Source organism: Gordionus sp. m RMFG-2023, chromosome 3 (genome assembly GCF_954871325.1).
Source record: "Gordionus sp. m RMFG-2023 chromosome 3, tfGorSpeb1-WG-v2, whole genome shotgun sequence".
NCBI classification, from domain to species: domain Eukaryota; kingdom Metazoa; phylum Nematomorpha; class Gordioida; order Chordodea; family Parachordodidae; genus Gordionus; species Gordionus sp. m RMFG-2023.
Window position 1 is genome coordinate 17,894,438 of NC_088777.1, and position 27,683 is coordinate 17,922,120.

General features: G+C 25.6%; 2 protein-coding genes across 8 annotated transcripts; one reads left to right on the forward strand and one right to left on the reverse strand.

Annotated features, from left to right (window-relative positions):
• Positions 1-1,179: 1,179 nt before the first annotated feature.
• On the reverse strand, positions 1,180-4,031 carry LOC135925757 (uncharacterized). Of its 7 annotated transcripts, none has more exons than XM_065461226.1 (11): positions 3,830-4,029; positions 3,740-3,787; positions 3,653-3,694; positions 3,572-3,595; positions 3,479-3,511; positions 3,398-3,430; positions 3,317-3,349; positions 3,236-3,268; positions 3,155-3,187; positions 3,021-3,053; positions 1,180-2,974 (listed from the first exon to the last, which is right to left on the reverse strand). In XM_065461226.1, exons 1-11 carry the CDS (start codon positions 3,957-3,959, stop codon positions 2,538-2,540), a joined length of 879 nt encoding a protein of 292 aa, XP_065317298.1. In that variant the 5' UTR covers positions 3,960-4,029; the 3' UTR covers positions 1,180-2,537. The 7 variants fall into 7 exon arrangements, with proteins under 7 accessions (XP_065317298.1, XP_065317297.1, XP_065317295.1 ...); XM_065461225.1 differs by having other exon boundaries at positions 3,572-3,598; XM_065461223.1 differs by having other exon boundaries at positions 3,479-3,595; positions 3,830-4,031.
• Positions 4,032-12,589: 8,558 nt separating this feature from the next.
• Positions 12,590-26,137, forward strand: LOC135927122 (pre-rRNA-processing protein TSR2 homolog). The gene is made up of 5 exons (XM_065463059.1): positions 12,590-12,684; positions 12,725-12,815; positions 12,858-12,949; positions 18,645-18,779; positions 25,909-26,137. The coding sequence occupies exons 1-5, from the start codon at positions 12,631-12,633 to the stop codon at positions 26,071-26,073; spliced, it is 537 nt and encodes a 178-aa protein (XP_065319131.1). The 5' UTR covers positions 12,590-12,630; the 3' UTR covers positions 26,074-26,137.
• The last annotated feature ends 1,546 nt before the right edge of the window (positions 26,138-27,683 follow it).

Sequence of the window (27,683 nt, forward strand, 5' to 3'; positions counted from 1 at the left end):
TTTTCTGTATATAATTTTGTAGCTGGGTAGAAAATAAATTTGAGGGTAGTTATTTCTAATGATTAATGAAATCGTTAATTTTTTTTACTAGGAACTATATAAATAAAATTTTTACAGTAGGTATATATACTTATTATTCCATTAAATATCTGATTAACTCATTTTTTTGGTTATTTCTAAAGATTAATGGAATCGTTGATTATTTTTTCTTACTAAGAACTCCTTTGATAAAATTTTTATAGTAGGTATTTATACTTATTATTCCTTTAAATATCTGATTAACTAATTTTTTTTGTTATTTCTAAAGATTAATGGGATCGTTGATTATTTTTTCTTACTAAGAACTCCTTTGATAAAATTTTCACAGTAGGTTATTACTATTATTCCTTTATATATCTGATTAACTAATTTTTTTTTGTTATTTCGAAAGATTAATGGGATCGTTGATTATTTTTTCTTACTAAGAACTCCTTTGATAAAATTTTTACAGTAGGTTATTACTATTATTCCTTTAAATACCTGATTAACTAATTTTTTTTTGTTATTTCTAAAGATTAATGAGATCGTTGATTATTTTTTCTTACTAAGAACTTCTTTGATAAAATTTTTATAGTAGGTATTTATACTTATTATTCCTTTAAATATCTGATTAACTAATTTTTTTTGTTATTTCTAAAGATTAATGGGATCGTTGATTATTTTTTCTTACTAAGAACTCCTTTGATAAAATTTTTACAGTAGGTTATTACTATTATTCCTTTATATATCTGATTAACTAATTTTTTTTTGTTATTTCGAAAGATTAATGGGATCGTTGATTATTTTTTCTTACTAAGAACTCCTTTGATAAAATTTTTACAGTAGGTTATTACTATTATTCCTTTAAATACCTGATTAACTAATTTTTTTTTGTTATTTCTAAAGTTTAATGAGATCGTTGATTATTTTTTCTTACTAAGAACTCCTTTGATAAAATTTTTATAGTAGGTATTTATACTTATTATTCCTTTAAATATCTGATTAACTTATGGATACATATTAATTTCTTTTTATTTCAACTGTATAATTTGACAATACAAAACATTAAATTATTATTCATTATAAAATTTTTCTAAAAATTTGCTTAGACAATATTAAAAATTTATTTTATAAGAATTTAATTACATATATCAGGTTAAATAAAAAAAATAATTTTATAAAAGTGCGCGAAACAATAATAAAAATGATAATTTTGAATTGAAATAATTTATAAAAAAAATATAACGACAATAAATATAAGTTATACAACTAATAAAAAAATATACAAAGGAAGGGTTTAGTGTACCATTCAGGCATTCCAATCTCAAGAACATTATGATTAGTATTATGAACTTTTACCATATAAAACTCTCCACAAATGATGATATAACAATAGTTGAGGAACATAAATAGATTTTGAAATTGGCATATACCATTTCAGCCAAACCCAACTACAATAAAATAACTTGGATCAACAGTAATGATATTTTTTTAATGATTTCAAAAAAAATATAAAACAAATTGATTAGATGATAAGCAAAAAGTCACCAGTATAAAAAAATGAGCTAAACACCAATAAATTTTTTAGAATATAAATATCTGGATATTTTATCCAAATATTCAATGGGACTATATAAATTTCCACAATAAAGTATCATTATCTCTCTTATTTTAAAATCTAATAAGATATATTTTCTTCTTCTTTCGGTAACTTTTCGCCCATCATCTAATTGCATCAACATAAGATCCATATCTTGTTCTATATTTTTAATGATATCAATAAATAAATAAATATTAGGGTGAGGATAAGGAACGTATTCCTTTAAAGCACGATTAAATCCTTCAACGTGGTTATTCGTCCTCACCCCTCTAACATCAAATGTGTTCCACATTTCATATTTGAACTTGGCATTACTGTTAATCCAAGTATTTTCAAAATAATTTAAAAAATCTAAAATAGAACTTAATTGAAAAGATCGAGCTTGGTTAGTTAACTCAATCATTATAGATGGCACATCCCTTTCTAATAAAAATGGGATGGCCATTATAATACGAAAAAATTTATGAATATAAGGATTTCGCCTGTGTAGTTGGGTCAGGCGATATTCCTGAATGCGTCTTACGATGCATTGACAGAAATGGAAATAGCAACCCTTTACAATAATTCTTGGAAAAATTTCCTTTAGGGCTAAAAATACGCCATTTTCAAAATCTATTGTTGCACTTGGTGGCGAAAAAATTAAACCTAATGAGCAATAATTTTTTAATAAATAAAACATTCGAATATATGTATTTTTATATTTATCTGGTAAAAGAATATACGCACAGATAATTAATGTATTATTTATAATAATATTTATAATGTAAAATTGTTTAAATAGTTTAGGGGCGGCATTAAACGTGCCATCTAGATATATTTTATCTGCCAAACAAAGGCGAGATAAAAGTATACGAGTAGAAAAAATAAATAATTTATTATTATCATTACAAATTAAAAAATTATTATTAGTTATTGTGACTTAATGTTCCTCAAGCAATGCTATATCAGCATTTGTGCGAGGTAAGAATGGCCGCGTCGATTGAATAACGCGTGCCATAATTGTTTTTACCGACAAAAATGTTGGTAAGGTTTTAGGATGTCGCATCGCAAAGGAATCTAATTTCCTTTCGCGCATAACCTTTTTATATATTTTATGTAAGCTTAAATATTTATTTAATTTTGTTTGATTTTTTAATTCATTTAATGTAAGTAAAAGTTCATAATACACTTCATCATTATCATGATTATGTTGCTTAGTCATCATAAAATGAGTACCTAATATACCCCTTCCCTTACAACTTTGTAAACGACATTTATAAAAAAATCCTCTATTGCGATGATATAAATATTTATTTGAATAGATTAAATTATTATTAAATTTAGATTTTATAAATTTATACGAATAATCTTCAATGCCTATAAAAGATTTCTAGATAAAATTAGCAGCATATTTTAAATTTACTTTGATTAGTTGGAGGGATCATATTATTTGATGCTAAGAATAAAATTTCTAAGTTAATAAGATGGCATATTTTAAATTTACTTTGGTTGATTGGAGGGATCATATTATTTGATGATGGGATATTTTAAATTTACTTTGGTTGGTTGGAGGGATCATATTATTTGATGCTAAGAATAAAATTTCGAAGTTAATAAGATGGCATATTTTAAATTTACTTTGGTTGGTTGGAGGGATCATATTATTTGATGCTAAGAATAAAATTTCCAAGTTAACAAGATGGCATATTTTAAATTTACTTTGGTTAGTTGGAGGGATCATATTATTTGATGCTAAGAATAAAATTTCCAAGTTAACAAGATGGCATATTTTAAATTTACCTTGGTTAGTTGGAGGGATCATATTATTTGATGCTAAGAATAAAATTTCCAAGTTAACAAGATGACATATTTTAAATTTACTTTGGTTAGTTGGAGGGATCATATTATTTGATGCTAAGAATACAATTTCCAGGTTAACAAGATAGCATATTAGTAATATATTATATAATTTACCTTGGTTGGTTATGGTCTCAAATGCTGCTGGAGAAAATATTTCATATAAAATTTTAAAATAAAGTTAGAATTATATTTTACTTTGAGTGGCTACTGATATACTATCTACATTTATGGGATCAGCTATAAAATAAATTTTTATATTATAAAATTAGAATTATATTTTACTTTGTGTGGCTATAGATTTAACTTGTGTTATTTCTAAGCAGGCAGGAGCTATAATATAATTATTTTATATAAAATTAACAAAAAATATACCTGTACACTGTTTAGATTTTTGGAAGGTATTATTTTTAAATACCCCTTTCCCTGCACATGATGGCCTGGTGCATTTGTAATACATAGTAGTATTATAACTATCATATTTTCTAAAATGTGACGGAATCATAAGGTAATATTTATAAAGTAAAAGTATATATTGAGCAATCAGCTTGTTAAATTGAGCATACAAATTTTAAGCTTAAGCAAAATTTAGCAAAAAGTCTTACGAAAAAATCCCTAATTATGGCTGAAAAATAGTAAAGGCGGTACGATACGAATAAAATAGAGGAAAAAAATATTCAAATCGAAGTAATATTCAAATCGATTGTTAAACAGATAAAACGTAACGAATTATTAGATTTTTTGAATAAAGACGATGTAAATGAATAGGAAAAGAAAGTATATATAATCGGGAATATTTTACTTAAAAAGAAGAGGGATTATGATTTTACGAACTTAATTTTTAATCTTTTATTTAATTTTTTTATATTATTTTAATTTCTTATTTTAGTTATTATTAAGTAATTAGTATTTATATTAATTAATAAAGTATTAGTAGTTAATTTATTTATACTATTTATTTTATTCTCTAAATTCTCTCAACCACTACATTTGTTGGCCGAAACAATGTTCTATGGACATATTCAGTCTACTTTAAATACTAAAATTTTACAAACTCTAATTGGAGTTCTTAATATTATGAAAATAATTGATTATTTTGTACTTTTTTTAGAAAGATTTACTGACGATGATTATAACCTTAAATATTGATTTATTACATTGTTCCTCCTTGACTCAAAATATGTTATTACAGATAAAATGGTCACATTGGCATCTTTATTAAACCTTAATAAAACATTACATCGTGAAAAGAAAATTGCAAAGAAATTGTTAGCGGATGAAGAAGGAGAAAGACTAAGAAATATTATTAATTTGATGTGTAAAAAAGGATCATATTGCATCTGAATCATTAAATTCTAATTAGCAAATTATCATGGAAGTATCAACAGCTTCTTGTAAATCCACATTCCTATACTCAAGATGGTTAATCGAGCATTAGAGAGTCGATAACAAAATTTAGTTCTAATGACTTATGGAGATAACCAAATATTTAGCTATTAATTTATCTATATATAATAAAATTAAAAACAAAAATCTCCTTATATATTATAGTATTATTTTTGATAGGTTGGAGGTTGTAAGAAAGATTGTATTACACATATATTATAAACAAAATTATATATTTATCGTGAAATTATTTACAACAAACAAATTAAACTCTATAATACACTAAACCTCAATCATTTAATCATTTTAACTAGATACTACTCAAAAAAATCTCTTCAGATTCTCAAATTTGTGATCTTTGTCCCGAAAGGCCACACCCAAAATATAAAAAAAAATATTTGTCGGCTTGGTCCGGCCCGAATTTAATATAGGAAGTTTAAAATTTTTTAATTGTAAAAAAAATATACGACAAATGAAAAATATTGGCGCCTTGTTTCTTGCAAATTTTGGATATATATTTATTTTACAAAAATGAGGAATATCATATTTAAAGATTTAAGCCATACCTGACCTTAGCTTCTACATGACAGAATATTTAACTAGATAAAAATACCCCCTCAAAAACCTATATCGACCTCCCTAAAAATTATCCCCACCTTCGGCGGCTATCACACGATTGATTACACCTTTATAATAATGGTACTCCCTTCATAAATTAAAAAAAAAATAACTTAAATTATTAATGCTCAACTACCAACTATCAAAATATTGTGAATATAAAAGAGTTATTTTTACAACACGAATTTAATTTAAAAGCCCCACTTTTACAATGAATGCACTATTATAGTATATTATTTAGCATGAATATGAGTATAGTGATAAGATCTCTAACCCATTTAAATTACATTTTAAAGTATAGCAGAAAGTTCCAGAAATTGTTTTATTTGTAAAATAAATCTATGATTGCGTGAAATATATAGATTTCGTCGATATTTATCAATATATTAGTCTATAATAAAAGCATTAATTTTACAGCAATAAATTTTGCGATATTTCGTCTAAAAATTTAATAAATACCTTCTTCCCCCAATGAATTTTTCTTACCCCTAGTCTGCTATAAATGACGACCTAGTCCTCCCCCTCATCCCCCCAAGGAAAATATGACTGTTCTTACCGGCACTGCTCATTTAGATGCTAACTGGCCCTGCCCAAATTTTTTTTTTTAAATATTCGGCCGATTTACCCGAAATTATTTTTTTAAGATAGGCCCGGCCCAGGTACGGGCCGGGATTTGCAGATCTCTAATTCAAATTTAAAAAAGGCACAAATTTTCATACCGTACTACAATACTCAAAATCTCCTTTGTCTTAATTGGCGCCTGTTTATAATTTACAACAATTATTCACTAATAACAATTTTGTGATTATGGTCCAACCAATGACATATGGTCCAACTCAATAACATTATTTGTAATCACATGACTTGTCAGATTTGACAAATTATTAATAAAGTGCAATTACACATGGAAAGGGTCTGCAGAGCATTTTTTGGTCTCAAAGAATACTCTATTCTGTCATGATTACGAAAATCAGACATCACAAAGTAACTTGTCATATGAACCTACTATATTTAAATTTTCCTAATATCCTCTCGTGTTTCAAGCGTAATCAACAGTTTAGACTCAACTGGCAAAAGAAAAAAAATGCTTTTTAAAATAAAAATATGACTAATAAATCTTTCCTTTAATTTAAATAAAAATGTATCAATAAGATGAATAAAAATGTTTATTTTATAAAAATCCTCAATCGTAGATGCAGCAATATTTGAGCAATTGCAGGGGCGTCGCTAGCCTTTACAATCTCAGGGGGCTCAACTAAAAAAATTTTATGAAGGACTTCGCCCCCCCATGCTCCCCAATTTGCCCGCTTCTGCCCGGCCTTCGGCCGGGTTTAATATTTATATATTTTACTTTTTTAAAATTTGCTAACTCTTAACAATTATTTTGAATTTTAAATTTTGTCATTTATTATATTATACATACAAAATAAACTAGCAAATACATAAGACAATAAAACACATTTTTAAAAATAATTTATAATTATTTTAATATAAAAAATATTTATAACAGTATAAAATATTTTCGATTGCTGATATAAAAAAATTTTGCGTCTAAGAATTACAAGTGATAAAAAAGGTTAATTAATTCTGCCTCAATTGATAATGGTTTTTAAAACGATATAAGACAATATAATTCTTAGCAACTAACAGACAGGTCATGAAACTATCTGTTACCATTTTAGAAAATGTTTTATAGAATAAGGAAAAATTTATAGGCCTAAACCAAATCAACAATTTGAAGAAGAGAGTATAAACGACCAATCCAAATCATAAAACTATATGATGGTTAGAGCTTCCTTTTAGATGACATGATGAAAGCTAGATAAGTAATCGAGAAAATTATTGTGAGATATTAAATTTCTAAAATATTATCTTCCATTTTAAATTATATATAAACGACTACACATTGACCATTATTGTTTATCTAAAATATGCTATCATATGCTCTTAGCAGCTGTAATAATAATCTTAAATTACATAGCAACACAAATAATAGATGCTGATTAATTAGCAGTAATAACCATGACACTCACGATGTAAACTAATATCAGAATTTAATATGTTGGAAAAATTGATAAAATAAAAACACTAAAAATCTTTGGGAGAAATAATTATGCAAATATATAGAAGCCTGGATTTATTTACACGGCAAGGATGCCATATTAGAAATGAAATATTTTCTAACTATAAAATAAGGACCAGAATGATATGATGAAACAATTAAGATTTTATATATTGTCGCACTACCTTTAGTTAATATATTATATCTTAAAATAACAGTAGCTTGTAATAATATAAAAAATATATAAAAATTTAACTCAAAACTGTTTTTCGAAAAAGTAAAAATGGCTTTCCTAAAAACACGTAAAAAAAAGAGAAGAAAAGATATCAAATTTATTACATCTATTGTAAGATGAATAATAAAATGTTTAATTATTAAAATTATATAACTAAATAGATGGCGTTAAATACTTAAATGCAAGTTGTTACCATATTTATTATCAAAAGCATTTATATAAAATTCATTATAATATTAACTGCAATATATTATATAACTGTCAAATACGTTAAAGTGGCATTTTATCTAATATTTTATAAACAACTGTATATAATAGAGCATTATAAACTATATGTCTATTTACTTACTTTTTATAAAAAAATCTCTTATACTTATTTGAACCTTGAAAATATTTTTAGGAAAATAAAATTTAAAAATAAATATACAGTTGATTAGTCATTTTGAACTCGGCTAATTACAATATTAAATTTTTTTAGTTTTCAATTAATAAATGATTATATTTATTTAATTAGGGTTATATAATAATTTAAATAATAATAGTCAATTAAACTTCAACTGTTAATGCTAAATTAATATTTAGTGAGTGATATTGATATTCTATTTTTAACACAAAATTTGCAAGCGGATATAGTGAAAATATAATTTATATGTATTAATCTAATCCAATATTTAAAATAGTATTTATTTAATAAATATTTTGACAGTCTTATTAATTTTTAAATAATAAAATTAAATCTATATATTACTTAATAGAATTATAAAAGAAATCGTTCAGGGGGCAATCAAAAAAATTTATTTTTAGTTCAAGGGGTTAAGATTCCTTCAAAAACAATTTTTTGTTTCAGGGGGCTATTCAAATTTTTCAGAGGGCTCGAGCCCCTGTGTATCCCCTAGAGATGCCCCTGAGAAATTGGATTGTCTAGAAACTACTCTAGGTTGCTTAATAATAGCCTGCAAAAGATTCTCAGCATCTGCTGAATCTTTTTCTTTGCTTGATATATAAAATATAGTGCTGTAAATACAACATCATATAGTTCAATAAAGAGTTTCACCGACTCTTGTTTTCAATGAATCTACTGGACAAAATTTTTTTAGTTTCTTTTTTTGATTTTTTAAGTCAATGTCATGATAAGCCACTTATATTTTTTTATCCATGCTAATTGGAATGTCAAATTTCTCATATTTAATGACACTGGAAATTTATAATTTTATTTTCAATTAGTATATTTCAGTGACGAGGCGTCAAGTTTACTACTAGGGAAGCAATCAAAAAATTTTTTTATTTTATTTATTAGTCAAACCATAAAAAATTAAGATTTATAAATATGCGGAATTCGTCTTTGTTTTTGAGTAAAATGATCTAGTACTGAATTATAAAAGTTATTACTAGATTTTAAATTTTTCAATAATTTTTTTTCAATAGAAATCAAAGCTAGATTCGATAATCGATTTTGACTCATTCTGTTTCTACAATAAGATTTGATAATTTTTAAAGATGAAAACCCCCGTTCTGCACTGCTGTTGTTGCAGCCAAAGTTAAAATGAATTTGCATAATTTAAAAAAACTATTTAAAACTTTTCATCAAATCGGTATTAATTAAAAATTCAAGTATTTCATAAACATTTTTTCTCTTTCTAAATTCATCGTCACGAAACACTACCTTTAATTCGGTTTCCAGCTAGTGTAAGTTGAAAAATTGAGAATAAGTTCATTTAAATTGTCAAATAAATATTTTGGGAAATTTTGATTAAATATTTGAAATTTACTAATATCTAACAATTCGACGAATTTGATATTTTTTAATGTATCAAACCGAAAATCAATTTCATTGATTATAGTATCTATTATTTTAATTATCAAATTTTTATAAAATTCTCTTGTATTAGGCAATCCGGATCTATTACGTTTTTTATCTAAATTGTCTTCAATATTTTCCTTTACATTTAAATTTATCCAAAAAACATCAAAGTTTTCTATGTTAGATTTAACTGAATTTCTGAAATCGTTAATACTTTTAAGACAATATGATACATCGTTAATTTTAGTTTGAAGTATATCAAATAATAAATCAGATTCTGGAAAAACTTCTTGAAAAAAATATAACAAAATTAGAAAATTTGAATCATTTAATATATTTAAATAGCCACGAGATGTTATTAGAACATCATTATCCCAAACAATATCAGATTCTTCATCAATCATACTTTCAAAAAAAAACGACTAGATCCTTCAAATAATTGAAAACTGTTTGAACCAGCCTATCATTGTATTCCCATCTTGTTGGGGCTACTCGTGGTAATCTTTTTTTAACATATTTATCAAATTCTGTTGTACGCTTAGATGATGTACTAAAAAATCTGGCTAAACTAGATAAAGTTGCAAATACATTCTTTAATTTTGCTGCAAGATTTTGTTAATATAAGATTTAACTTGAGGGCAAAACAATGAATATAAAGTGCAGAAGGATTGACGTCTCTAATTTTTGCTTGCAGTTTATGTGAAACACCTGACATAACAGCTGCGCCATCGTAACTTTGACCTATCAATTTTTTCATAATTTTCTTATCATTCAAAAATTTAATGACAAATTTTGGGAAAGAATTAGCATCACTATGCATTGTAACATCAAAGAATTCAATAAATCTTTCATATAATGTCCCGTTATTTAAAACATATCGAAGAACTACAGCAGTTGGGATTTATTATTTATATCAATTGTTTCATCTAATATTATTGTTATAAATTCCGTTTCTTCCAATTCATCTAATATTTTTTGGTGTAAGACATATGAAATGGAATTAATTAAATCATTTTGGATATCACTTGATAGTCCAATAAAAGTTGTACTATTTTCTAAATGATGTTTTAATAGCAAATTTTCTTCCACGAGCAAATAAATTAATTCAATACAATTTCCTCTATTTACTGAATTAGGTGATTCATCATCACCACGGAATGCGAGCTGCCGAACTCCAAGAAAACATATAGAATTGATTAAAATTTTCAATATTTCTCTATTTGATTTAACTTTCGAATTATGCTGTTCGATTGATATTTTGCGCATCGAATCTATCATATTTTCAATACGAATTTCGCCAAATGTTTTTAATTGAATCATCGACTGCAAATGAGCTGTTGATTCTTCATGTCGTTAAACTGCCTTTGAAAAATTATTCATATCCGAAAATCCTCTATCATTCCAAACATATTATTCCTTTGGGAATAATAAGCATGACCAAAAATATAGAGATTTAGAAAATTCACATCCAGTGAGCCATTCATATTTATTTATCGATAGAAAAATTACGAATGCAAGATTTTATTTCTTTTTTTAAATTTCTTAAAATTGGCTTTGGTCTTCCTTTTCAATAATTAATTTTTTGGTATCAAAATTTCTTGAGCTAAATGATAATATTAATATATTTTCAATAATACAATTACAATTATTAAACATTAATTTAAAGAAAAAAATTTTTTTTAAAAATAAGTAAGAAAAAAAATTTAATATAAAAAATTTATTTTTCTTTTATAAAAGAATAAGCAATTTTATATTTGCTTCCCCAATGCTTATTTTTTAATCGTAAGATTAAACAATATCATAACATGATTTTCTATCTATTTATTGAAAAAATAAGTAATATTAGATTTGCTACCCTCTTGTATATTTTTTTTTAACGTAATAAAAAAATTACACCAAAAAAATATCGTATGAATCATGATTTATTAGTATATTTATTATAGGAAAATAAGCAATATTAAATTTGCTTCCATCATTTTTTAACATAGTAAAATTAATAGTAAATTTTTGAACGTAGTAAAAATAATAGTAAATTTTTTAACGTAAATTTTTTATCGTAGTAAAATATTATAAATCTTTTTAACGTTATAAAAAATATATTAATTATTTTAAGGAAGTAATTTTATTTTTTTTAGCATAGTATAAAGATTATATTAAGTTTATCTAAGAATTTTGTAAAAAAAATTTCAAGGGAAGCAATGCTTCCCTTGCTTCTATGGACGCTTCGTCCCTGGTATATTTATAATTTCAATACCTATAATATAAATAAATAATAAAAAATTGCGCATTAATTTGTCGGGCCGATTTGGGCTTATTATTAAAAATGGTCGATTATGATTTTAGCCAAAATAATATGTAAGATTGGAGATAGTGGTTCAAACCTTTTTTTTCTTTATCTTTCATTCTTTTATGCGCAAATTCTCCAGGGTTACATAATATTGGCTACTAATACATACCTTATAATATGGTAAATTGGTTCACCAAAGAAATCGCCATAAATATTGGTTATTAATTTTTTTAAATATTATTAGATTTTTTATTGATATTACCATATAGTAAATAGAATTGAGATTTTTGTAAAAAAAATACAAAGTAATCACCCTTTTTTTATATACTAATAAATTTATAATAAATTGCAGCTATATTAGATACGCGCCGAATTGACGCTGCTCTGAATTTTTACAGCGCTGAATTGACACTGTGCCGAATTGTCGCCGCGCATTGATGCTGGGCCGAATTGTCGCTGCTCCGAATTTTTCGCGCCGAATTGACATGATACTTTTTTTTAGGCAGGCTTGAACCGCGTTTCTCGTCATCAGATACAAAATAAAAACTTAAAATTATATTTTTCTTTCCTCAATGTCAAAATACCAAAAATTCTATTAATCAGACATTGCTCTTATTTTTATATAATAAGATGAAATTCAACTCCCTCTATCTATTGGCAGCTTGTTTCTAAAATTAAGATCTAACATAGCCAATAAAAACTGGATTCCAATTATTTTATTAATTTATCTTGATAATCGATTATTATTTATTCGATATTATGCCATATAAGTTAGTATTTAATAGGTATGGATTTAAAACAATCTTACAACGAGATTTATTCTAAATGGCCTTCACTCAAAGTTTGGCTTAAAAAAATTATTATTATAAATTATCATTTAGATTGCTATTGAAAACAATGAAAAAGGTATTAGATATCAAGAATTTGTTAAATGGTTATCAAATGTAACATTTGAACTTATGGAAGGCAATCGTATTATTTATAAATGAAATTTATTTTAATTTATTTATTAAGGTAATATCCAATCAACTGAAATTGAAGATTATTTGATTGAAATTATAGATAATGAATTAGATACATATATTGAGGATGATACATTAATTCAGGTTTTTGCATATTATTTGTTTATATAATTATATGAGTGTTTTATAGAATTATTATATTGTTATGTCAATCATATTGTTAAGATTAAATTTATTAATGTAATTTATCTGCATATCCTCTTTTTTTTTATGTAACATTAAAATAAATATACCACTTTTTTTCAAAAAAGTACTATGATTTTATAATATTTAGATAATGAATAATCAGACCATAAATTAGCCAGGATTTTTTAGGAGGAACTAGATCTTTAAGATTATCTATTGCTATGTAGTGTTGTTAAACACTCATTTTGAGCCAATTTTTTAAAATGGCTAACTCAATATTTTAGCTAGAAAAATATTGCTTAAGCTTCGAGATTTCGATAATATATGTCTAGATCTTTGTTTCTTTTATGAGCAAAATCTTCAGGCTTGTTTAATATTTTTCTGGATTAAATATTGAGTTACCCATTTTTAAAAATTGGCTTAAAAAGAGCCGTTTACTATTGCTATGTCACATTTTTTAAATAATAGGTTTGGGTTTTCACTTTTTTTTAAAAAAATTTTGAATTATAGTCATTTTTTAAAAAATTATTAGATTTTATTTATTTTTATTTCAAATTATTGTTTATATACATTGGATGAGAGGGTGGTGGGGGTTGTGTAGGAAGAAAATTTATTTTCATAAATTTTGGAGTTGGACAGCTTGTACAAAAATTTGTAATGGGCCAGGCCTTGCAGATTTCTTATTTAAATGTTACAATTTAATATTTTTTTACTTGTCAAAGTTAAGAGTTGAATGTTTTTCCTAACATGATCAATCATTTTATATGGTTATCTTTTCAGCAGGGATCCTAATTGAGCCAAACTGCTTAATGGGTATTTTTTATCAAACCTGAACTGTTAAATAATTTCTTATCTTTACCTTAATCAAATGCTAAAATACCAATAAACGAGTTTGAGCCTCATTATTATATGCAGTGATGCAAATCATTCCATTTGAGAAGACTTTAAAATGGCTAACTCAATATTTTAGCCAGAGACCTGCAGAGGTACCATTGGCCCGACCTGGATTTAAAAAAAAAATTTTTAGGCCTCGAAATTTTTTAAAATTATATTCGACCTGGTATATACAAAAAATTCACCTATATTTGGTATTTTATCATATTTTTTGGTGAGCATTATCATTTAATAAGCAAGCATATTAGCTAATGTTGTTAAATGGCTGGTTTTGAGCTGATTTTTAAAAACGGCTAACTCACTATTTTTGCCAGAACAATATTGACTAAGCCTCGAAATTTCGAAACTATATGCCTAGACCTTTGCTCCTTCTATGAGCAAAATTTTCAGACTTGTATAATATTTTTCTGAATAAAAAACTGAGTTAGCCGTTTTTAAAAATCGACTCAAAACGAGCTGTTTAACAACACTAATTTTATTTATTTTTATTCTAAACAGATATTTAGTATATTATAAATTGATACTATAAAAAATTTGTGTAAATAATATTTTGAGAATATACTATATTAATTGTATTTGTAAAAAAAATAAAACTGATATTTTAATTAATAAAATATATAACATATCATAATGTATTTAATCATTTGCATATTTATTCCATGGCAGGAAAACTAATTATATTATGTAATAGATACTATGAGTGCTAACTTTCACCCAACATTTTATTAATCATAACTATATATAATCATTATAACCATATCTAATTGACGAATATAATAATTCATGTTGTATAAATTTTTAAAAAAAATATCAGGCCCAGCCTGGGTTTTTAAAAAAAATTTCAGGCCCGGCCTGGGTATATTTTAAAAATTTAAATACGAGATTTTGTTAATAGATGTCAAACTTGTGTTGCATATATAAGCAAAATCTTCAGGCTTGCGTAATATTTTTTTGAGTGAAATACTGAGTTCTGTTTTAAAAATTGGCTCAAATGGAGCGATTTTATATCACTAATTTTGTGCATATAAATAATGTGAGTTATTATTTATATTGCTAAACTTGTAATTTATAGCTAAATTGTTTTTAAGATTATTATCAATCAATTTTGAATATGTGTCTGTTACAATTCTTAAAATGTATATTTCCATTTATATATTTTTTTCCAGCTTATATTATAACCCTGAATTCACAGTTGGTATGAATTCTTGATGAATGATACAAAATTTGTTATAATGAAGAATACGAAAAGATAGTATATTTTGTATACTTCTACACAAATGCTTGATAACTATGAATGCAGGGTAATTGCCTTGAGATAAATCAGAAACCTGCAGGCCTGAATACATGGGCCAGGCTGTATTTTATTATTTTTAATACCCAGGCCAGGCCGTATATTTTAAAACCAAATATTTTATATCCCCATATTATCTATAAAAATTAAAAATAAATAGAATTTATTTTTAAAAAAATTTGGGTCAGGCCTGAAAATATAAATCCTGGCTGGGCCGAAAATAAAACATCTGGGCCAGGCCAAAAAAAATCTGGGCTGAGCCATTCAAATGGTACTTTTGCAGGTCTCTGAGATAAATTGATTCCAATATATAAATTAGTGATCTGCATCGGTCAGGCCTGGCCCAAAATTTTTTTAAAAAAAGTTTTCTCGGCCTGGCCCGATTTTATTTTAAATATAGAAATTAATTTTTATAATTACTCAAAATAAAAGACATATGTTATATGGCGTCTAGTTCTATAAATAAAATCAAATATTTTTATTTTACATAAAAAATTTAATATAGAATTGATAAATCTAAATATATTTAATTAAATTTCCAAAGCCCGACCTGGCCCGAATTTTTTTAAAAAATAGGGCCTACTTTTCCAGATCTCTTTACATGTTGTATATAAATGACACATCAAAATGTAATATTACTGATTTTGATTTAACTATGAAAGGGCACCATAATCAAATCTTGAGCATCACATGAAAATAATAACACAAAATATCACAACAAAGGCCAATAGAAATAAAAAAGATTGAGATGTCGTCAAGCCAGCAGACTATAGAAGAAGCATTGAAAGAACAAACTTACTAAATAAAATACCAAGTTGGTCTTAATGGCACTCCATTCAAATTAATCAATGAAAGTGGTTTTAAAAAATCTTGATCCCTATTGAAGGCATGGGTAATATTAAAATTGATTCTCAAAGCCTTGAGTATTTGACAAAATATAATCAAATAAATAAATGGAAAGTTATTATCTCTAAAAATAGATGGCATACTTGTCTTTAGAGGTCCATTATTGGGAATAATCTTCAATATATTTAAAAAGCAAAATTTGTTCAGAGAAAACTAGCATGAAATAAATTTTTGAATGGCCCACTTCAGTAATTTAAAACTCCTTTTAATAAAAGTATTAAATGACTATGAAATCAAAACATCACAAATATACACTATAACAACTGACAATGGGGCAAATCTTATTAAGATGGTAAAATTATTTATGGGGGATTGATGATGACAATCAAATGTCTGAAAATGTGAAGAAGAACAAATACAAAATATAGATAATTTTAATGATATTTCTACTGATTTCATAAATATACCTGATGAATTATCAATCAATCTTAATGATTCTAAACGCAATATTATAATAAGATGTGATTCTCCCTTACAACTTGTGGATTATGCATTAAGAATTGTTCAGTTCCTAATACCATTAGCTTGTACTATCAGCAAGAAACCAATCACTAAATTGATATCAATCATTTTAAAAGCCACAGATGTTTATCAGCCTGAACCTGCGATATGCTCGAGAGTACTGTTAAATGGCTCAATTTTTAAAAACTGCTAACTCAATATTTTGTCCAAAAAAATCAGGCATTGGAGATTTTGCTCATGGGTGGCAGAAAGGTTTGGTCATTGATTAACAAAATCTTTAGGCTTGCGTAATATTTTTGGGCGAAAATATTGGGTTAGTCGTTTTTAAAAATCAAGCCGTTTAGTAAAACTATTGGAGAGATAAAATGAATTAGAAGATATTTAAGGCGAATTATCAGGATCATATATAAATTTATCTTAAAAACCAAAAGTAGCTACAAAAAAATTACAACTTAAGCAGCTAACTTTAGCAGACTTTTATGGAATATGGCTGAAAACTAATCTATAAATTTCGAAATTTACTTCACCTTTTGCTGATTCATTAATAGATGGAATGATATATAGAGAAATACGAATATTAAACAATGACGCCTTTTAACAATTATAATTATAACCATATAAGAATCTATCTTTGTTTCTTGGCGGGAGTCATGATTTTTGCGCTACCCAATCTGGCTGGATAATATTTCACGAAATTTTCAGCTTACTAGAGATCATCGTGATTTATAGATGGTGCAAGGAGATCAATGTAAGAAAAATTTCATGTTAAAAAGAATTCTATTTTTTTTTCAAAAAAGTTCTCCATTTAAATCTCAAATAGGCGACAACATTAACCATAGTAAATCCATCTGTACTGTCATGGACTAAAGAGTGAAAAGGATAAAGGTGGAGATTAAGGCTCAGCCTCCCTAAAAAATGGGCTGGGCTTTAAAATTTTAAAAGGGTCTAGCAATAATGGGGCGTAATTTTTTTAAGAATAATGTTATCTTTTATCAAAATCAGAGACATCGATACCATTTTTTTGCCGATAATATACTATTGGGTATCTAACTGTTTTATAAAAAATTACTTAGAAAACATATACTTACAATAACTTAATCATATTTTAAATAAATGTATCATATTTTAAATAAATGTATCAATTATATTTTTAGTTCCTTTTTTTAGAAAAGTTCCAACTAAACAAAAAATATAATATAAAATCATTTCTTAGAGGAGAACAAAAACATTTTAGAAAAATTTTGATACCAGTGTAAAAACTATTAGGTTTTAAAAAAACTAACAATTTTTACGATAAGCTATAAAATAAATATTTTGCAAGAAAACTAATTTTTAAGTGCAAAATATCTAAAGGTTTTGAGGGTTGAATTAGTAGGTATCGGGCCATGATATCGGCAAAAAAATTAAAAAATATTGGTCTGACGGCATCTATGATTAAAATGATAATTCGAATTTCTTTGAGATCAGGGACAACATATATGGTGATTATTATTTTGTTCAACTTTAATAAATGTTTTTCGTTCATATTTTCCAAAAACATTTGGGAAGGGCTCAAACATAGTGTTATTAAAAACTTTAATTTAGCCGATTTTTTAAATTCACTAAAATAATATTACCCAAATCCCGAGATCTCGTTAAGAGAGTATCTAATTTTTTTGCCATAATTTGTCGAAATCTCGAGGCTTATAATTTTTATTTTGCTAATATCTTTATTTAGCCGTTTTTAACAAACATTACCCAAGCCTTATAGATATAAATTCGGGTTCAGGCCTAAAGATATATAAACATTTTGGGTTGTATTTGGACTCAAAAACATAAAATTTCTGGCCCTTGAGCCAAAAAAATGAATTTGTAGAGCAGTGTCATTGTTATGTGAAATATTAACATTTTTAAAACTATTATTATTTTTATTATTACTTGAATAATATTTATGAATACTAAAATGAGGAAATCGCGTATTTGTAGGAGTATCAGTATCTGCCAAATAAAGCGGGTAATATCTTTTTCCGTGATCTGGATTTAATTTTACAATTTATATAAATAAATTAAACTAATATCTATTATATCCTTTATAATTATAATTTTATTAAAATATAAAAGGTTAGTCAAGATATATACTTTGTGTATGAACTATATTGCAAGAAAAAATATGATGAAATTAAATTATTTTTATTAAATATTCCAACACCATGTGATTTGACTGCTACTACTATCAGTGAAGATAGTTCACACGAGGTTTGATATAAAATTAATTGATTTTTTTTAACAAATATTTTAAACGATAAGTAAACATCAGAGCTAACCCTGGGCTCTAGAAAAAAATATTTTGTCTCATCTTTTGTTGAACGATTATCGAAATATTCTCTGGGACGAAGGAAGAAAATAATTTGGCAAATATATAAATTTTTAATTTAAAAAAAAATAGCCCGGCTCAGGCTAAAATAAAATATTGAGCCAGACTTTGGCCAATAAAATAAAATTTTTTGGGCTCAATAAAAGATATTGCAAAATTTTATCCTTAAAATTATATATCCTTAACCAACTTATTAAGAGATTGTCTTAGGAAATATTCACATGGAATCGCCTCACTGAATGGTGACCTTGTTGAAACATTTGACGGGATGTTTATAAAAGTACTTGATCTAAAATTCATAGTTAAATTTACTGAAAAATGAAGCTCTATAAAATAATGGGGCATTCTATTTTTTAAAATTTAAAAATTTAAATGTCCTAAAAATGTATCACTTTATTAAAATAGTGTTTGACTAACAATAAACTCACACAAATTAAATTTTACATAAAAATGGAAATTTCTTATCTAGATATATATTACCCCACTTAACTGATATCTGACCACACTTGATTTTTAGATTATAATAATTATTAAATTCTAAATTAATTATTAATCTCTTTAAAAAATCGTAATTATTATTATACATGATATTAATTAAAGTAGAAATTTATTTTATTAATAATGAGGAGAATGTATAGATATCTGTTCATTGCTTTATGATCATCAAAATGTTCTCACATGTTGATCTTCTTATTCTATTTTTTTTTATAATTTAATCAATGTATAACTTTTTAAAATTTTATAATCTTCAAAAGTAGAGGTAATCATGCTAGGTCATTATTAATTTACTTAAAAGAAGGAATTCTGGAACAAAGGTAGCAAATCAATTTATCATTAGAGATATACTACAGAAATTAAAATTGGAGGATTTTTTAGAGCATACTCATAAGGACTAAAGATAACTAACTCAAAAGAGGAGGATGCAAAAAATTGTTATTATAATTTGGGATGTCTCTTCAAAAATATGATTTGATGAGATTTCAATTGAGAGACAAGTTTCCATATATTATCAACTAAGATAACATTTAATAGAATATTCCTTTTATAAGGTAAAAAAAATCATTTAAAATTCGTCTATAGCTTTATAGCATTCAATTTCATATAAACAAAAAGAAACCATTTTTAACAACTTTACCAGAAATGATAATAAAAACCTTAGTAGGAACCTTCCACCCTGGTTTCTTACAAATAACCATTTCCAAATAATTTAATAACATGTGGTTGCATGAGTGCAAAAGGCTATGTTTTATTATATTGATATAATAAATGTCTTAAATTATCAAGCTTCAACAAAGTATTGATTTCTTAATTGATTTATTAATACATAAATTACACTTTCCTACAAGATGGATCTCCTTGTTATACCACTAATTCTATAAAGATAAATACTATTAAAGGATCATAATATATATTTGTTACCCTTACCATAATAAAGAATTTGGGCCTAAAGTTTTTAAATTTATTTTGATTTAACGCAATGATTTAATAAGCCAAAGGGTATCAATGAAGGGGAGGGGGGGGGGGTAATTTGTCATAAGAATAAAATCCCATACGATTTTACTCCTAACAAATATATATATTGATTTTGCACTAGTGAGGAACTTTTCCTAAAATGATTCGCATTTATTATAAATGGCTTGAGATTAATTTCACTCAGATTCTTTTTAAATCTTGAATATTGATTATATAGTAAACAAGAAAAATAATTTATCTCTGGGTTAAGCTAAAATATTTAAACAACATAATAAAGATATATAATTCAAATATATTTACAGAATTAAGTACAAAGATTGAAGGTCACTATAGAATAAGGTATATAAATGTATATACTATTACTCCTCTGATTTTTTAAATAAGAAATCTTTGATCAAGCTATATTCCAAAAAAAAAAATTAAGTTGGGCACAATCTTGTCTTGTCCTTCACTGGGGAAATACAATTAAATGGCTTACACCAACCAAAAGAGGGTGTATCCAGTGCAGTGAATTTGCATTGCTTGTCAGTAAATTTACAGTACCTCTTGTGGATAAGCTAGCATCCACTAAATTGATAATAAGGAATTTATATATATAGTATTAATGTATTATTATAGATATATGTATATATAGAAAAGGAATATATAATGATGGTTAATAGAAATATAGGGAGTAAAATAAGTGAAATATCTAGAGTATATTGGGAAAGAAAGGAAAAAATTATGATTGTTTAAACTTTAATTTTTTATTTAAAGGCATGTTTAGAAGAAAATAGATAAATTTAAGATTTAGTATTTGTTAGGTTAAAATAAAAAGAAATGCAGACGATTTGTCATTTGATAAAAGGAAAAAAGCATACGATTTAGTTTAAGATTGAGAAATATCATGTAGAATGTTATGTTATTAATGTTAAGATTATTTATTTAGTTGTAAGATAATGAAAAAAATAATACTAATAGGTTATAGAAAAAAGAAATAGTATAAATTGTTATAATATAAAGATAATAAAAAATATTAAGTAATTTGGTTAGGTTTTGAGAAATAGTTGTTAATAGGTAATATAAGTACGAAAAAAGAATGAAATTATATAAATTTAGTAGTGCTGGGTGATTCTACGCCAAATCGACCAAGAAAACGAGATTTTCGGCCGACCATCTCAAAAATGAATGAAACTTTGCATGATTTATGTTGTAAATTTTAAGAAAATCAAAATTCTAGAGTGTTAGCTCAACCAGATCCAAAGATATACGCCTTCAAAGTCGAAAATTGCGAAGTGCGTGATTTCTTTAAATCGTGTTTTTTTAAAAAATACTTAAGATAGAGTTACAAATTATATATCATTTTATAGCCCTTATAATTTTACATTGGAAAATATAAAAAAAAATTAAAAAATTTCCGGTAAAAATAGAAAATTAACATTGTTAGGAAGGGATTTTTTGGGTGTTAATATTCACTAAAAATGTTTATTACCTTTATATTAAACGATTTAATAAAAAATCTCGATAGCCATTTTTGTTTTTTTAATTTTATTTGAATTTTTATATATTTTATAAATAAAAAAATGTAACATATATGGCGTTATATTAAAACATTTTTATTATATATAATTTTTAATAAAAATATGAATAGTATTGTGATTAAAATTAAAAAATCAATTGAGTATAACCTAGAATGATGTTCTGGGGCGATATGTAAGCAGGCAGCCCATACAGATATTATTTTATTTGGACGCTATATTGTAAAATAAACATTTTAAAATTTTATACACAAACAATTATAAAAAAAAATACCTCTTGTTTTAATCTTATCCCATTTTGTTCATATTAATAGAATTTCTTGAGTCGATAATTTGTAGGTACGTCCTGTCACTGTAATAGGATCTACTACTGTTATTATTTGATTAATGGGTAACCATATCTTTTCCGCAATTGTGGGGTAAAAGAAGGATGGTGATGGTCCATAGGGATGTAAAAAGGAAATATATATCTCCTCAGTAAATTCATTCTTTTTTTAGTACTGAGGCTAACCACCAAAAATCGTCATAACAATGTTAAGAATCCTTTAATATCGGCAAAAGACAAATTATCGGCATTTGAGATATTGTTAATTAAAAAGTCCTCTACATATGAATATATTTTTGATTTAAGTTTACTTAAACTCAAAGGAAATACAGCATGTATTTCCCGAGTTCCTGGAATGGGACGAGTTAAATTGAATCTTTCTCTTAGTTTAATCACTTGTAAATTGTATTGGTCGTTGGTTATATATTTAAAATTTAGATTTACTGATGGCATGTTTTGTTTTGCAAATTGATATAAATCAACTGACGTTAAAATGTGTCCAGAATTGATGCGCTGAAGGCTTGAACGTGCTGCTAATCTTTTTAATGTTCCGCCAAGGCCGTCACATGGACCTTTTCCATGGGATGTAGCTGAAAAATGCCATTCAGCTTCTACACCAAAATTTGATTGATGATAACACAGATTTATAAAAAATTTTCTGTTTTTTATTGTGCAGCTGATGCATAAGAGCAGTAAATATTTTGTTTGGCTTTTTGCTGAATTGATTAGTCAAAAATTTTATCATTTTTGTCTGGTATAATAGTGTCTTCGATTATAAATGCATAATTTTCAGAGAAATCACAAATTCATTTGGCTATAAAAAATGTTTAATAATAGGAATAAAAAAATAAAACAAGCTGATAAATTTTCAAATAATAACGATAGTAGATCCACAACAATGAAAGGATATATCTACAAATTATGGCCTTAGGAATTTCTATTAATAAGCGCGAAATTAGTTTGAATATAAAATTTTAAAATATGTTTATTTTACAATATAGTGTCAATAAAATAATATCTGTATGGGCTGCCTGCTTACATATCGCCCCAGGACATCATTCTTGGTTATACTCAATTAATTTTTTAATTTTAATCACAATACTATTCATATTTTTATTTAAAATTATATATTATAAAATTTTTAATATAACGTCATCTATATTGCATTTTTTTATTTATAAAAATTAAAAAATCAAATAAAATTTAAAAAACAAAAATGGCTATCGAGATTTTTTATTAAATCGTTTATAAAGGTAATAAACATTTTTAGTGAATATTAACACCCAAAAAAAATCCCTTCCTAACAATGTTAATTTTTTATTTTTACCGGAAATTAGAAAACACTTGAAATTTTTTAATTTTTTTTATATTTTCCAACGTAAAATTTTAAAGGCTATAAAATGATATAAAATATGTAACTCTCACTTAAGTATTTTTTAAAAAACACGATTTAAAGAAATCACGCACTTTGCGATTTTTGACTTTGAAGGCGTATATCTTTGGATCTGGTTGAGCTAGCACTCTAAAATTTTGATTTTCTTAACATTTACAACATAAATAACTAGCATGCAAAGTTTCATTCATTTTTGAGATGGTCGGCCGAATCATTGGTCGATTTGTCATGGAATTACCCTGCTGTAAACATTTCTAAAATAGTCGAACGCGTTCACTTTCAAGTTCATTTTCAAAAAAAAGAACGCGTTTACGTTCTTGATCATGAACCGTTCAAAATTATGATAAATTTTTTAATACTTTATTAGCCAAGTTAAAAAATAATATAGTTTTATTTTGATAATATAATTATAAATTCAAAATAATATATCAAATAAAAAGATATTTTTAACAATATCTTTCAAAATTTTCATATGATAGACAAGAACGCATGGCAGTTAATACGGCATGCTCAAGGGTAGATGAGGTGAGGTGATTGCGGTATTATACTTAATAAATAACTCTTGGGGAATTTATTAAAAACATTTATTATCTTGTTATTTGTTTCAAAGAATTGAGATAAGTGATCCTCCTCCAATCCATTCTCTACATCTTCGATAAAAAAAAGGATATCTCGAAAATAACAGTTCTTGCATTATCATTTCTAGGGTTTTCAAAGCATTTTTTTCAATAACACTATAAGTTTATTTTTAATAGGTTCGTTCTGTGGAAGTTTTATCCATGGCCATTGAAGCTTGAATACTGGATGTATAATTGCAGAAATAACCTATTGATCTTCATATATATGTTTAAATCTTAAAAAAAAATATATGTAATTAATTGAGAGTGATAGGTTTAATACCTTTTATTAATCCCATTTAATACGGCGTCTATCAATAGTTGACCATATTTGAGGCCACTAATTTTTTTTAATTTTAAAATAACTATCGTTATTGTTGGGATCAAATATCCCAAATGCATTTTTTCTTCAAATTTTATGATATTTCTTAGTTATATTATATAAAATAAAATAATTAATATTACAATCAAATATCGTTTTAAATTGGAACCTGGAGATTTTGACAATATAATACTTTTTGGGCATATTTTACACTTGGTAAGCATTGAATTAGTTTCTTCAATATAGGATGTTACTTTAAAACATTTATCATATTTGGTCATAGTAATGATAATTCATCTGATTTTGGATTTTCAGAATCAGATGATGAGGATTAAATAATAATATCCATGCTTATGCAATCTATTAAATTAAATTAAAATATAAACATTAATATTCAAATTAATAAACTATGTCTTAAAAAAATTGAAATGTGAAAAGTAAATATGCAACCGATTAAAAAATATAAATAATACTTTTTTGAAAAAAATTCGGAAATATTAAATTTTTTAAATAAATAAAAATAAAAAGTATTTTTAAAATTGAACGAACGTTAATCGAACGCGTTCGTCATAGAAAAGGAACGTGTTCACGTTCAAAGTTCGTCAAAAATTAAAGAAACGCCGTTCATCATTTTTTAAAAAAAAACGAATTTCGTTCATGAACGCGTTCGTTTACAACACTAAAATTTAGTGATAAGAAAATTTATATTTAGGAAAGGAAAAAAAAATAAAGATGAGTTTATGGGGATTGGTGATTAAAAAATATATATGTAATATAACTGGTTTCTTCTTAATTATGGATTATGAAAGAATAATGTATAAAATTGTGATATAAATACTGGCAAAAGAATTGTAAATTTGATGTGAAATGTAGAAGTGGTAAAATAATAGGGATTTATAGAAATTTCAAAATTAGTATATAATTTGAGTATTTGTAAAGAAGAATTTCATTGATTTATTTATGGTGTAGTTGAGGTGAAAATTGATAAGGAAATCTATAAATAAAGATATGATTAAATTAAATTAAATAAAAAAATTGGCCTGATTGGAAGAAACATTGTATCATGGATAGTGCTACGTGATTATGTGTTATGGATATATAAATAAATTTCTTCATATAAGGTTTTATCGCTTCGTTAAAAAGCAGAAAAAAAATGGGCAATTGGTTTTTAAATTTTGATTAACCAAAGGTACCTTAAACTACAACATGACTGACACTAAAAACATCAAATTTGGCATTATATATCATTCACAAACTAAAAAAAAGTCAATTATTAAAAAATTAAAAAGAATGCCAATGTTATCATTTTAAAAAAATATCCTATTACATCTAATTTTGTGTAATTTTTTATTGTATACCATTAGGAAAGTACCGATGATATAACTGCGATCCAAAATAATAACAATCAAAGCATGCTGTACAAAAATGATTCTCAAGAAAATTTGATTACCGCGCAAAGTAAAGAAGATCTAGATGAAGAATGGATAACTATTGGCCCAAAATATAAAAATTTATATAGGAAGAACTAAAATCTATATATTTCATATGATATCAATAAGTTTTAAATGATACTAATTATAAATATTCCATTTTATAATATAATGTCATATAATTGATTGTTTATAATAAAAATGTGAAAACTAATATTGTTATCTGCTAAAGGTATGCTTTGGGCGGCTTTTTCCACATCCATACTATGGGTGAGCGTGGTCAGGTTTTCTAAAATATTTTTAACATTGGATAGGTGGCGAGCGGATTAAAAAATTTAAATTAGTGGACCGGCGTAGGGGGGTGAATTTTTGAAATTTTTAGGCGAAATATCGACCGGGTTACCTTAGTCTATATATAGTCATAAAATATTTTTACAAGATAGGAGGTTAATTTTAATAAAAAAAATAAGCCTGAAACAAATATGAAATATATTTTTATTAGTTTATATAAAATATAATAAATTACTTGTATATACATGCATGGTAATAATTTATTCCAAACAAGTATAAGAAATTTATTTATAAAAAGTAGACATATAGTTGATATTCCTCTATTATTTAGAATTAGTTACAAAATACTAGGTAAAATTCCACTTTTACAGATATATTTAACGATTACATTAGATGCACTCTCAAGTGTTAAGGTGAAGCGATGTTTAGTAAAATAATACCAGCACTAAGTGTTCTTTTACACTTAGAAATAGAAAATATCATACCTCGATCTCATACAAAATATATCGTCTTTGGGCTGGTTTATCGATTTTTTTGATAAAATTTATAACTTTGATTGGAAAATTAAATATGCCTATAGTATTGTTTGTTCGTAGATTTTTAGGATTTTTTCACGTACAATTTCTTAGATAATTATTTAAAAATTAAAATGTAAAAGAAATAAGAGCAAATTTTTGTCTAGATATCAATTTAAAAGTGTTATTAAAAAGCAGAATTTTGCCTAATTATATTTTCCATTGTCCATGAAGTAAATAGCATTTAATGTTACTTATGCATGGCATTATTCTATTACTCAGGATTTTTCAAAATCTACATTATAAGTAGTGTTGTTAAATGGCTCGTTTTGAGCCGATTTTTAAAAACTGCTAACTCAATATTTCGTCCAGAATATTACGCAAGCCTCAAGATTTTGCTCATAGAAGGAACAAAGGTCTAGGTATATATTATCGAAATCTCGAGGCTTAGGCAATATTTTCCTGGCTAAAATATTGAGTTAACCGTTTTAAAAAATCGGCTCAAAATGAGCCGTTTAACAACACTAATTATAAGAATTTAATGTTGCTGTGGGTTTTTTGTTATATCTATTTGTATGGTTCCAATAAGATCCCTCCACCTTTCATTTTTTATGATTTTATTGCATTTTATTTGTATTATTGCTAATTACTATATTTATGACATTTTTACTAAAATGTTATTAAGTGAATGTTTAAATATAATTGTGATAATCTAAAAGGGGTTTTTGTAAATACATATACCATAGGTGTAGCCAGGGGGGGATCCCCTCTTCGAAATTTACCCATTCTCATAAATATCATTTTAAGCTAATAAAAATTTCCCCATACCTCCCTTCCTCCCCAACTCTCTTTCCCAAAAATGTATGTAATATATAACTATAAACACTCATTTGAAAGAAAATA